We start from the raw sequence: 14,193 nt of genomic DNA, 5'->3' as shown, positions 1-14,193 counted from the left end.
CTTTTCATCCAACACCCTTCATTCTCAAGGTTCATCTCCAGGAGAGCAACATTCTGACTTCTCTTACTTTTCATGCATCAAATAACTACTTCCTGTTCTGTTTAGACACCCATTAGTATTACATTTAGACATCTTAAAGGCACTTTAGGCCAAATAAAGATGGGATCTAGGCTCAACCTGTCTCCTGCATACTTTAGGCTTCTTAGTATACACCTTTAAATTTACCTGATCCATCTTCAAGTGATTATGGTACTTCATACATAGTACATACGCCTCACAATTGTAGACTTCTGTATCTCCCTTCCTGGCTTCTGTACAATTCTGGTCATGCATCTTACTTCTACAGATATTATGAATCCCACAATACATTGATATTATTATTATGCCAGGAATAGTCAATTACCTTTTAAAGAAATGTAAATAATAAGAGAAAATATTATATCCTCGAACATGTAGTTACCATTCCTAGCACTCTTTATTCACTTAGAGAAATAGTTCACCTCCTGAAGGATGTCCTTTGACTTTTCTTGTAGTATGTGCGCAGCTTTTAGCTTTTTTATGTATGAAAATGTCTTCATTTTACCTTCATTTTGAAAAATGCTTTTCTTTCAGTTCTTTAAAGACTTTGCTCTGCTCTCTGACTTGCTTTTTCTCTTCCCTGATGAAAAATTTTTCTATTATTTTTGTTTCTTCTTCTGTACATAATGTGTGTTGTGGTTTGTTTTTCACCCCCGCTCCCAAGCTGCTTTAAAACTTTTCACTTAAACACTGGTTTTGAGCAATTTAATTATGATGTACCTTGGTGTCGTTTTCTTTACAAAAATATTCTTGAGTTTTATCCTAAGACATAGTTAAAGTACTCAAAAGAAATGTAATCCTTTCAGGTTTAACTTTTAGGTGGAGCCACATAACATCTAGTCTGGGTTCCCCTGGTGGCTCAGTGGGTAAAGAAATCTGCCTGCAATGCAGGGGACCCAAGTTTGATCCCTGGGTTGGGAAGATCCCCTGGAGAAGGAAATGGCAAGCCACTCCAGGATTCTTGCCTGGGAAATCCTATGAACAGAGGAGCCTGGCGGGCTGCAGTCCTTGGAGTCACAAGTGTCGGACACGACTTAGCAACTAAACCACTAGCACCTGGATGCCAGCTGATGAGCAGTGAAAATTGAAGTTTCACCTTCTGGCTGTTGGAAACGAGCACTGTTCTAGTCTGTGTGTGCATGGGGGCACTGTTCCCTCTAATCCTTTGTGGTGGTTCTTCCCCATCCTCATATCGTTGCCTCCATCGAGTGACAGGTGGTCAGTATTCATTTGAATACGGGGTGGGGTAGCGGGAGGAAACAACAGTCTTTCCTGCAAATTTCAGCCGCCTTGACCTTCCTGAACTGTCAGCTCCCATCTTCTCAGCCCAGAGGGACCCTTAGCTCTCCCTGGGTTCTTCTTCCCAGAGCCACCGCTTTGAAAGTTTCTTCCAGCATTAACCTGAGGCAGCTAAAAGGCTCATCTCACTGGTTTCCCCGCCTCTCAGGAATCACTCTGCTGTGTTGCCGGATGTCCAAAATTTTGAGAACTTTCTTAAAAGTATTTTTTAATGATTTTTTTTAGTTGTTTCAGGTAGGAGGGTTAATCTGCTTTTAATTACACTGTTTTAATTACACTAACCAGAAGCAGAGTGATTGTTTTCTTTGTTAGAGCAGTATTTCTCAGCAAGACTGTCATTTTGGGCTAGATAATTCCTTGTTTCAGGGGTCGGGGGAAGGCTGTCCTGTGTATTATGGGGTGGTTAGTATCCTCGCTGTCTCCTACCCACTAGATCCCTGTAATGATTGACTCCACTGTCCCAGGTTTAATGACCAAAATTTTCTCTAGATGTCAAATGTTCCAGGGGACAGAGACAAAGGTGGGGAAGGTTACCACCGTTTAAGAACTGCCAGGTTGCATTGTCTTGGAAATTATTTTTATGAAAATGTCTCCCTCATTCGCTTGTGTTCCAGTATTTTTTTCTTTACATCTTGAGTATAAGTAATACCGAAGGCATGTACTGGTGTTATAAAAGATGTTGTTGTTCCATGGTGAAGTCGTGTCTAACTATTTTGCAACCCCATGGACTGTGACCCGCCAGGCTCCTCTGTTCATGGGACTTCCCAGGCAAGAATCCTGGAGTGGTTTGCCCTTTCCTTCTCCAGGGGATCTTCCCAACCCAGGGATCAAAGCTATGTCTCCTGCATTGGCAGGCGAATTCTTTACCACTGAGCTACCAGGGAAGCCCATATTATAAAGGATGTCAAAGTGGGAAGAGAAGTGGTTGGAAAGCACTGAATCAAGAACATTAAAATCATGACTTCCTGATGTGGAATTAATAAAAGAACTGATAATCAGTTTAGTAAGAGAGCCATATAATGTCTTCCCAGCAAAATCTTTCTGTTAGATAGCAATTTATTGTCAAGACAGTGTTGATCAGGCTAAGTGGAACTGAATTTTTTAGCCCCTTGATTAACTTGCTTTAAAAAAGCTAAATTTGTTCTAAAAATCCAAGCTGTTCCAGTCGTGTTAAGAGGTTTTTTTGTATTTACTCACAGACCCTGATGTTTTATCTTTAAAAAGGAAAGGAAAGAAGAAAGAAAAATGTGTTTCTGTCTCACCTAAATGAGATACTGACCATGACCTTTATCAGAGATACCATTGAACTGATCCAGAGAGTAGTTTTGCCTTAATTTTCCTCTCTTCCTTGACGTCCATATTATTCCTTTCTCTCTTTCTTGATCATCTCTTGGAAAGACAACTTCTAGAGTCATTAGTGGAAACTGAGGAAATGACATAAAATTAAAATGACTAGAAATAAATGTTTCTAACCCATTTAAATATGTTTTTCATTTCTTTGCTGGCCTATAGCTGGTAAGGGTAAGTATTTTTATGACTTATTTTTGCTTTACCATATTAAAATTTTTATAATGATAAAATTTTTTCAAGTAATATCGTGATCTTATTTACAGTATCATGATACTGCTTTCTAGGCAGGACTGGAATGTTTACATTAACCTTGTCATTTAGGAAACAGAAATGCTTATTTTTGCCACAACAGGGAAGTAAAAACAACCTAGTATCTCTCATCGATGTAAGCATAAAGGAAATTGCTATGAAATTGTTACTATAGCTTGCAAAACTGCTCTATAACGTTAAGTGAGAAAATGCTAAATTATATATGTGATATTATTGTGACTCTGATAATTTTTTTTTAATATAGGTAGAATTATACCTAAAATATTTACAGTGGATCAGTTTAATTAAAGGGATTGGTTGTTAATTCATTGCCTCTATTTCCTGAATTTTCTTTGAAGTATCTATGTTATAACTTTAAAAAGAAAAGCTCATTTTTGAATCCAACCGTACTGAATGGTTAGGAATAATCAGAACAAAATAATAATTATCAAATCTAACTTATTAGGAACAACCTTATTATCTTTTTTAAAATATAAATAATGGTGTGTATTCATAGATTTATCTGATAAGTGGATGTATTCTACTTCCCTGTTTCACTGACTTTTAAGATACATAGAAATTCTAAGGAAAAAAGTGAATTAAAGCAAGGCTGAAGGAATGCGATCCAGTTTTTGTGCTTCAAACTGTGCACTGCCTTTTGCCAAACTGACAGACATTGTTTGGTTAAACTATTCTTCATTGTTATCCCCCAAAAAAAGATTATGCAAGCACCTTTTAAAAAATTTTTCCTTTCACCTAGGCACAAACATAATATATAGTATTTGTTACCTAATACACTACAGTAATAGCTGACTTTCAATAATAAATCAGTGTCAAAAATGAACCTGAGTACTTAACTTCTTTTCAATGTTAAGCCAAATTTTTAAAAAATTATTTAGTCAGATTGTAAACTATTATTTAATTTTTAAGCTAATTCTCCTCGCTGACCCTAGTAAGTTAAATTTCACCCTTCATTGGTAAAATATGATGAATATATTATTTAAAATAAATGTTTAATTATAGGTCTGTATGTGTTGATTAAAATTGTCATCATGTAAAAGTATCATTTGTTATCTGCTGCAGAAAGTAAGACTTATACATCCGTACATTCATTTTTAATGTATTTACCAAAACAGGCCAAAACCTATTTGAGTTAATAATAGAGATGTGAAAAGACTCCTCAAGAAACAGTATCTACCAACTTTTTCTCTTAGGTTTTGCATAAAACGTATGGGAACATACCAACCAGATAATCTACATAAAATTTTAAAACATTAGCTCTTCCTATTAAAGGCTATATGTGTGCCATAAAAAGGGAAGTGGCTGTTTTTTGTATCACTTTTAACTTGCTGTGAATCTTCAAGCTAATGAAGGTTGGGAGCTAAAAGGAAAATTTAATCGGAGTGGGAGGTGGTAAATGGAGCTACAGGCAAACTCCTAAACACAGGGTAATTCTAAAACAAGTTATTGTATTTCCAAAGGTTCATTTGCTACTTCATTTAGCTCAAGATTTTGCAGAAGAGACAACCTCTCAGCTAGTAACACACTCTTATTAGTCCTTTTGGTACCTGGGTCCCAGGCCTGGACCCCTGGGCACATGAGTGGTCTTAGAAGGTGAATGAATGGCCTGATCTTCAGTGGCCTACTCTTCTTCTTGCCCTTTCCTCCAACTCTCTTTTACCTTCCCTTTGCTCTGTTAATCCCTAATCTCTCTCACACTGTGAACAGCAGGGGAAAAAAAGGATAGAAAAGAGGAAAAATATTCAGCATCCTTGAAATTAGTTGCAAAGGAAAGAGAAACATTTCAATTAATTTTTTCCTTTCTCACATTCTGACTTAGGTGCCCTTCCTAGGATTTGGGTTCACTGTGGTCAGCTCCCAGCAAATAGCCCTCCCAGCATAGTGGGATCTGCCAGCTTGCTAATAGACCTCACATGGTTTTCTATGCTAGCTATTTTCAAGTCAGTGTTAACTGTTTAGATTGATACTGTGAGCCTACTTATTAATCTTATCTCTTGACTCCCGACAGCTATTAATGAAAAACTTACATTTTCAGATCCCATTTGAATAAAGCCTCTATCATTTCTTAAATCTGTTGTAAATAGTAATCTTTCTCAATTCGAGTTTTATTCCATCCACTTTTACCATACCTGGTGACAGCACTAAGGACGCTAGAGCATGTATCCAACTGTTGCCATAGAAACTCCACCAGCATGCTCATTTACCATGTCTAACATCTGTACTTAGTCCATAGGTTAATCATCACAATTTATGACAGTTGTACAGTACATTGTTTCATCTCATATTGCATCGGTTTCTTTTGATAATTTCCTTATATTATTTCAGGAGACAAACCAAACTACCATTGAAGATTTGATTAGGGCCATGAATAACTTTCTGTTTAAGACTAGTTACCATAATTTTGTGTTATGATGAACATTAATTGAAGATAATCAAGTATAACTCAGTTTTAAAGCAAGCCTCTTAAGCCTTGGATTTGGTTACATAATTGACTGAAAGCATGATTTCCATTTAATTCAATTGATAGCTCAGTGTTACCCTCATAGTTAATTGAAGATATGTTATGCCAAGAGAAAACTATATGGAAAATATCATTTTATAAAAATAAGAAACTAGATATTTAATATTAGCTATTTTCCTTTTTTACCTTGGTTCATGAGAGAATTTTAAAATGAAACGTTTCCTATAGAGAGTTCAAAACTGTCTCCTTTATAATTTATTTTTATTCATAAATTCATGGAAATATAGTAAAGTAGTACATGTTGAAGTATGTTTCATTAAAATATTTTGAATTGTGCTGATCAGACATAGAAAAGAAGTAAGTACTCAGGGTCTTTACAGCCTGTGTTTGAAAATGGGATAATCCCAAAGAGAACATTTCCGTTTCATCGAATTTATAGCCCTGGAGGGATTGTAGGGTTTATTTTCTTTTTTTAATAAAAATTTTAGTGGATTTTCCTCTGTGTTTTTTCACTGTCAATGTATAGTCTGTTTGTGGCTTGAATTGTTATTGTAAATATTATTTTTATTGGAAATAGTATTTGCTAGAAAAGTACTTATCCATTTATGTGTGTAATTTGGAAAAGCTTATCACATTTAATAATATATGAGTTATATTTCATGAGAAAGATACTTCATAAATTCATTTTTGAAAATATTTAATTACAGAAATGAACTACTGACTCAATTTTTTCAATTTTTTTATATTTAAAGACTATACACCTATTATTTTAAAATAAGAATTTCCTTCTACAAACCTTTATAGTGAAAGGGAAATTATGAATTTTTTTCTCTGAAATCTCTTGCATATCATGTTCTCAACAGATAAACTGTTAATGGGCGTTATTTTTAACATCTTGTTATGAGCTTCTCTGGTGAAAGAAATAATGAATAAAATTCAGCAGATGTTTTTTAAAACTATAATTTCCTAAAGGTGATGCTAAAAACTTTTTTTTTTAACTCAGATAAATGGAGAGGTGAAGATTCTAAGATAAATTCTTTAAAATACAAAATCTGATTTTATAATGTGTGCCTTGCAGTTATCAATATTCTGCCTCCACATTTGGTATAATTTCACATTATCATATATTTAACTTTATATTAAAAAGCAATCAGACATAAGAATAAATACAGAAGTTGGATTGTCTCATTTCTCAGTTTAGGAAAAGCAGTTTAGTTCAGTGTTAAATGCAACCAATTCTAATTTACCACATGTAATGTATTTAATCATTCAGATAAGCAATTATGAAACGCAAAAGAATATATATGCCACTTCCTTCATGGACAGAACCTAATACCTCACATCGTTGATGAGTGGCCATTCATTGCTTCCTTGTTGCATTCACCTTTTGATATCCTTCATTGATGTGAGATATAAATTAGTTTGTGTATCTTTTTTTTTTTAACATGTGATTCTGAAGACCCTTCAGCTTGAATTATATACTTCTTCCATCCACAAATATGGCTGAAAGTTGAACTTGACATGGATCAATATGATCTGGGCTAAATATCTAAATGTGACTGATTATGTTAGCATCATGTCTACAGATCAATATTGAGTTTTATTATGAGCTGGACCCTATAATTGGGTGTAATCAATAAACTTTTGTCTCCTTTCCTATTGCAATTTTAGGGTTGGACCATCTAGGTTTTTAAAAACTATATTTAGCTTACATTTAGGACTGTGCTGCTTGTGATGACTAGAAATGAGATCTCTCTGTGAATTTTAAGGAACAATGGAGGCTTAGCTCAACCATTGTGAGGAGAGCCCACTTTTATCTTGATAGCTGGTTGCTTGCCCAATATGCGCAACATCTCTTAGGGAGCTAATGTAGTAACACCCCAGCACTCCTTTGGGGTGGTGTGTGGCTCGCTGTCTCTATCGTTAGTAAAGAACTCACATTGAAGACTTTGACAAAACATACCATTAATGAAGGCAATCATAAAAGCTTGCCTTTTGATAAACCCGCAGGGTCTACAGGCGTTGAAAGATGCAATCTGTGAAGAACAATAAATTTGAGCCTTTGATTGAAGTGCCATTTGGGATGTTGTGCTTTGTCTGCATATTTGCACAAGCATGATGTTCCCTTTTTCATGTCTCTTAAACTTGAAGCCTGGAAGCATTCATTGCCATTTCTACATTAAAGTTGGTCCCATTAAGAGCTCCCTACAAAAAAAGGCTGGAAGTGATCCAGCTGAAGCAAGTGTGTTCATTTCTGCCCTAGTTTGCCATTTGGAAAGCAGGCTTCTAGCCATCGTTGTCATTTTTTTTTTTTTATGAATAGTCCTGGGCTGTTTTCCAGCTCAGTAAATATATACTTAAAATGTATCAACTTTTCTTAATATTAGGGGGGGTGAGATTATTTCTGTGGTAGATATTTGAAGTAGCTGTGAATGAAAATATAATTCCCTCCTTCCAACTGATTGGCAAGTTTTTCCCTATCATTTTTATTTAGGCTACAAAAAATATTGTATTTTATGGGTTTTGCTGAATTCGTGGCCTCTTACTTTATGTAGAGCAGAGTATTTATCTGTTATGATGGGACACTCATTTTGTGTTGTTCAAGAGCCTTATTTGCTCTTATTATTAAACCAGAAAAATAAAGGTCCATACTTTTCTGAATTCACAGATGCAGACCGTTTTCAGAAACACGGTATGGATGAGTTTATTTCTGCGAACCCCTGCAAGCTGGACCACGCCTTCCTGTTTAGAATACTCCAGAGGCAGACTTTGGATCATAGACTGAACGATTCCTATTCTTGCTTGGTTAGTACAAATCTATCTCATCCCCTATAGGTTAGAGTGAGAGATTTTTTTAAAGTGAGAAATACTTGTTGTGAAGCAGCCTTTTATCCCTGACTCATTTAATAACTATAGTTGGAGTTAGGGATAAAGGATTCCAATCGATTGCTTCCCAATTTGAAAATTATACACTTGAAGATCACTGCTGTGCCACTCAATAGCCAGGAGAAAGGACTCGAACAGACGCTGAACTGTGGTTTCTTGGTCCCTCTGGAGAAGGTGAAATGAAAATAGAAGGCTTTACTAAAGACTAAAGCAATAACCTCTGTGATAGGATTTACTAACACCTATACAGACATTTTAAGGTTTAAATTCTGCTCACCAAATGGTGATACCATTCTCTCATTGCTACAAAGACTACCTAAGTGACAGGTGAGAGAAACCGTGTAATAAACAATATGATGATGACTTGTGTAACAGAGGAAAGCTTTAGTTTTATCTAACCCTCCAAAAATAATTGGAATTATTTTATTTAAAAAAAGGCATTAAATTGAGTAGCTAAAATGCTCCTTTGTGTTTAAACCAGCCAAATTTGGGATGCAAGGTATAATTTACAATTAGGAGGGAAGGAATCCTTGACTCCTTAGAATGTGTGCATGACACTATAGCCTAAAAATCTCTTGTGCCTTTAAATCCAAGGATTTATTTTGTTGGTGGCAATTCCTCTGAAATTCCTCTGGCCAGAATCTCCATGTTCCTATCACCTCTTAGTCTCTTGGCTATTGAACATGGTAGCTGCATGCAATAAAGTTACACTCTCTCTAAGATTTTAGACAGAACATACTCTAAGCTCATCAGAGATGTTTCAACAGACAGGAAGAAATGGAACAACTTACTGCCATGATCATACTGATGTTCATTAATTTATTTATAGACTCACTATTAAGTACCTGTTATTCAGCATGCAGTTGTATAGCTTAAACCAAATCCAGCACAAACTTTATAATTAGAGAGTAAAAAAAGTCATCACAAAACCCTTATCTATCTTTCTGGGGACAAGCACACATAGATTGATAATCAACAGGAACGCTTTCCTCTTGGATTCCACTCCATGGGGTTAGTTCTTAAAATGTCAGAAAGTCGTTTTGATCATGTGGATGACCCCACAGGCCATATGGAGTGTGAGGAGAACTCTACAGTGGATTACACTGTACCTCGAGGGCAGGTGTGATTAGAAAGAGCATTTGAGCTCATGATGACCTTGGATGTTAACTTGACTCAGCAGCTGATCTGCACTGTGGTCTTGAGCAATTCACTGAACACCTCTCAACTTTAGCTTCTGTATCTATAGCATGGAATCATAATAACTAGAATGCATGATAGTTCTAAATATTAAAGATATATAGAGCATGTCTAGTACAGTGCCTTCACCATCACCACAGTATTGTTCTAGTGTTTTTTTCTCTTCTTTTAAAATTTTTTATTTAATTTTAGTGCATTTTATTTTTATCTCATCTTTCTGCATTTCACAATCTTTTCTGTCTCTTTCGTGATTATACTGGCCCTTTTGAAAACTCTGCATCCCCCCTTCTTTCTCTTTTTTTATCTTGAATTAATCCATATAATCCACTGAAATATTTTGTAAACCAACTCCCCCTAACCTGGCCCTGTCTTGTTAACCAAGCGCATATACCGACTCTAACATCTCTTTTCAAGAGAACCAGAAACTATTGCTATAAGACATTAACTTTTAAAAAAAAAAAAAAAAAAAAAGACATTAACTTTGTTATATTTGTCATTGAAAGACAGTAGAGTGATAACAATGCCAAACTATTTAAATACCCAAATAATAATTTAAATACCACTGCTAAAACTTACTGAAATTCTCTCAGTTCACTTTATACAGTGCTTTTGGAAACTAGGTGATTTCAGTTATCGGGTCTGCTTTGCCATTTTCTTTTTAATTGATTCATATAGAGATTGAAGTTTGTTGGAAGGTTATTGTTTGCAACCCACATTTTAGATACCATGAATAAATTTGACTAATTGTGCGTGACAGCGGAAAAGAGCAGGTTGCCCCTGCCTCACTTGGCAGTAAAGAAAGGATGGTGTTAAGCTGTCAGTGGCCCAAACCAGTTCCAAAATCGATGGCATTTGCTGTTTTAAAAACAATAGGAAACATACTGCTAATAGAAGAAAAAAAAAAATTGTCAAAAGACACTAACGCGTTTTTTGCTTACAATACCTAATAGGGCCTGCAGAAAAGTGAATTCTGGTGCAAGAAAAATAATAATTTTTTTCTGTTGTTGTTCTTCCTTTTGCAGGGGTGGTTTAGTCCTGGCCAGGTCTTTGTGTTGGATGAGTACTGTGCCCGTTACGGCGTGAGGGGCTGTCACAGACATCTCTGCTACCTTACAGAACTGATGGAACATTCGGAGAACGGTGCTGTCATTGACCCAACCCTGCTCCATTACAGCTTTGCATTCTGTGCCTCTCACGTGCACGGCAACAGGTATTTTTACTTGCAAACACACAGTGAAATGTGGAGGGTTGAACTTGGGAAGAGAGAAAAACGTGCTTTGCCATCATCACCTAGTAACAGATTTTAAATAGCAAACACTTCTTGCAAGAGGGGAAAAAAAAAAAAAACCCACAAAGGAAAAATGTACATCAGTATGCTGTTGATTTAGGTGGGCTGATTTATGTGTCTTTTTGCCATTAAAACCACTTGAAACCCAGAGAGAGTGTCTGTAAGATTAGAAGGTGCCTTTTAGTTCTTATGTACCATCTGGTACTAGGATCTGCCTCGCCTGAGTGTCCTCTGAATTTCTATTGTAATGCATATATATGTCTGGGTAGGGTTTGTGGGCAGGTTTGTGAATACCTAATGATTCTTGCTTTTCCATGGTGGAATGTGTTCATTGATAAAGCGAGATAATGATGGGTTGATGTAGGTCCCTTCCCAGCCCCTTCCCTGATCCACACTTGAAGAACGGGTATCCCCTTTTAGCACTCTGAGCCAGTCACGTCACCTCTTATTTTACCAAAATGACAAAATAGCATGTAACGCAGGCCCCCACAACTATGTATCTCTTAACTTAAGTCTTTGTTTTATATTATTTACTCTCTTCTGGCAGCCTCTTTCCAGGGAAACTTTGCTAGCAGGGGCTCCTCCCATAAAGGAGGTAGCTCTTACCTTTGTACCTTGCCTCAACCGTTCTTTCATCATCACCTCTTTGTTTTCTTTATGTATTTATACATATATGTGTGTGTGTGTGTATGTGTGTGTGTGTGTGTGTGTGTATTTTGGCTGTGTCGAGTCTTAGTTACAAGCTCACTAGTTTTGACACACTTGGTCTTGGTTGCCCCCAGACTTGTGGGATCTTAGTTCTCCAGTTAGTTAGTTAGTTAGTTCAGTCGATCAGTTGTGTCTGACTCTTTGCGACCCCATGAATCACAGCATGCCAGGCCTCCCTGTCCATCACCAACTCTTGGGGTTTACTCAAACTCATGCCCATCGAGTCGGTGATGCCATCCAGCCATCTCATCCTCTGTCGTTCCCTTCTCCTCCTGCCCCCAGTCCCTCCCAGCATCAGGGTCTTTTCCAATGAGTCAACTCTTCGCATGAGGTGACCAAAGTACTGGAGTTTCAGCTTCAGCATCAGTCCTTCCAATGAACACCCAGGACTGATCTCCTCTGGGATGGACTGGTTGGATCTCCTTGCAGTCCAAGGGACTCTCAAGAGTCTTCTCCAACACCACAGTTCAAAAGCATCAATTTTTCAGCACTCAGCTTTCTTCACAGTCCAACTCTCACATCCATACATGACCACTGGAAAAACCGTAGCCTGAACTAGACAGACCTTTGTTGGCAAAGTAATATCTCTGCTTTTTAATATGCTGTCTAGGTTGGTCATAAGTTTTCTTCTAAGGAACAAGCATCTTTTAATTTCGTGGCTGCAGTCACCATCTGCAGTGATTTTGGAGCCCTCTCAAAGAAAAGAATGTTAAGGGATAGTTTACATTTTCTAAGTATGATTATCCTGTCAAGCTACCTTTCCATTGTTCTCTTCATCTTCCCCACGAAACGCCTCTCACCATTTCCCACATTTGGCTCCCAGCTCCTCACTTTGCTGATGAGCTTACTTAAACTGGATCTCCTTCTCCAGCTTCACCCTCTTGACTCTCATGGGAATGTCAGTGCTGTGGAATTCATAAGTTCCTGTGCTTCTGGTAAAGGCTGCTCATTTTCCCCAGTGTAGCTATTTTATCTCTCCTCTTTTTATTTTATTTTTTTTCTGTCACTTCTTTTGTTAATAATTTCTGTTTCTCTAGACCCCAAGTGTGGCATGGTGTTTTGTTTTTATATCTGTTCTTTTTATTTTTTTTTTATATCTGTTCTTGAACTTGCTCTCTCATCCTGAGAATTTTTTTCTACTTCAGTGAAAAATTCTACCTTGGTGCTCTTGCACTTTCCACAGCTTTAATGCTGACCTCTCTTTATACAGATAATTCCAAATAAATTATTCTCCTAAGCTATAGGTCTCTGTCTGCAGCTGGCAGCTTGACTATTCTGCTGATGCTTTAAAGTCTCCATGTTGAAAATTAAATCCATCATCTCATGAAGCCAGCTCCTATACCTCTCTGAGCTCCGAGCAGAGTGCCTGACAAAAAGTAACACCCGAGCACAAAATCTAAGTCTTCAGTAAACATTTGATGAATGAATGAATGACTTCATTATTTGTGTTAATGTCTTTTCCAGTAACAGCCTATCCATCTTCCATTTGTCTTTTCCTTTTATTTCCCTGGTGGCTCTGCCTGTATTGTAGAGACCTCAGTTTGATCCCTGGGTGGGGAATATCCGCTCAAGAAGGGAATGGCTACCCCACTCCAGTATTCTTTCCTGGGAAATCCCATGGACAGAGGACCCTGGCAGGCTATAGTTCATGGGGTCGCAAGGAGTCAGACACTACGAGCGACTAACACTAACTACACAGTTTAATCATTTTTCCTGTTACTCCAAATTAAACCCTCTGCACGCAGCAAACTTTGAAGGTTTGGGTGAGATGCCAGGGCAAGCATGAGACAGTCGGGATAACCGGATGACTAATCTTTGATAGGCAAAGTTAGGGGCTGTTGTAGTAAAAACAGTTTCTTCTCTCTCCAGGCTCTATCTTAATTCCTCCTGACCAATGGGTGTCAAAAGCTAGGCCTCCAAGTTTAGGCAGAAGTCTGAAATGTAAGAGGATGAGAAGGTTGCAGTGAAATAGACATTCTCGGAGAGCACAATAGGATCAGCATGTTTTAGTCATTAACACAGAAAGGTGAAATTAAAGTGAGAACATTAAGTGGAAAATTTAGCTAATGTGCCCCTGAAAATGCATGTGTTTGAGACACATGTTAATGGAAAGTTACTGAGATAACTGGGAGCTCCTGCCAGCACATGGGAGGCAGCGTGATTTAAATCTGTAGGTTGCCGTAGTTACTTCTATTCTATAAACTGTTGTTTTTCTTATGATGGTACACTGTAAGTGCAATGTAAGGTATGTTTATATGTTCACGCATATATTATACTTACTATTACACATTAAGGGCTTCCCTGGTGGCCCAGACTGTAAAGAGTCTGCCTGCAGTGCCGAAGACCCAGGTTCATTCCTTCAGTCAGGAAGATCCCCTGGAGAAGGGCATGGCTACCCACTCCAGTATTCTTGCCTGGAGAATTCCATGGCCAGAAGACTCTGGCAGAGAGTCAGACAAGACTGAATAACTAACACTTTCACTTTTCATTACACATTAAATCCATTTCCCAGGTTAAAATGTGTACTTATGCAGGTATCCCTGGGTGGTGTTTTAGAATAGTCAGTTTCAGTGGTCAATAGTCAGTTTCTGATTCAGCAGTTAGGTCAGATATATCTTAAAAAAGAAGGAGTATAGATTTTAGGGAAATTTGAACC

The 14,193-nt window shown here is 37.3% G+C and overlaps 1 protein-coding gene across 10 annotated transcripts in view; it reads left to right on the top strand.

Moving 5' to 3' along the window:
- Positions 1–14,193, top strand: part of CADPS2 (calcium dependent secretion activator 2) — a 544,800-nt gene that overhangs the window by 369,664 nt on the left and 160,943 nt on the right. For all 10 annotated transcript variants that reach the window (XM_065938665.1, XM_065938663.1, XM_065938662.1 and 7 more), the window contains exons 12-13: positions 8,127–8,263; positions 10,564–10,751. In XM_065938665.1, the coding sequence (XP_065794737.1) occupies positions 8,127–8,263; positions 10,564–10,751 (325 nt within the window). The remainder of the gene's footprint in view (positions 1–8,126; positions 8,264–10,563; positions 10,752–14,193) is intronic.

The sequence above is a fragment of the Muntiacus reevesi genome, chromosome 6 (genome assembly GCF_963930625.1).
Source record: "Muntiacus reevesi chromosome 6, mMunRee1.1, whole genome shotgun sequence".
NCBI lineage: Eukaryota > Metazoa > Chordata > Mammalia > Artiodactyla > Cervidae > Muntiacus > Muntiacus reevesi.
Note: the sequence above shows the minus strand (reverse complement) of the source record. Positions and strands in the feature narration are given on the sequence as shown.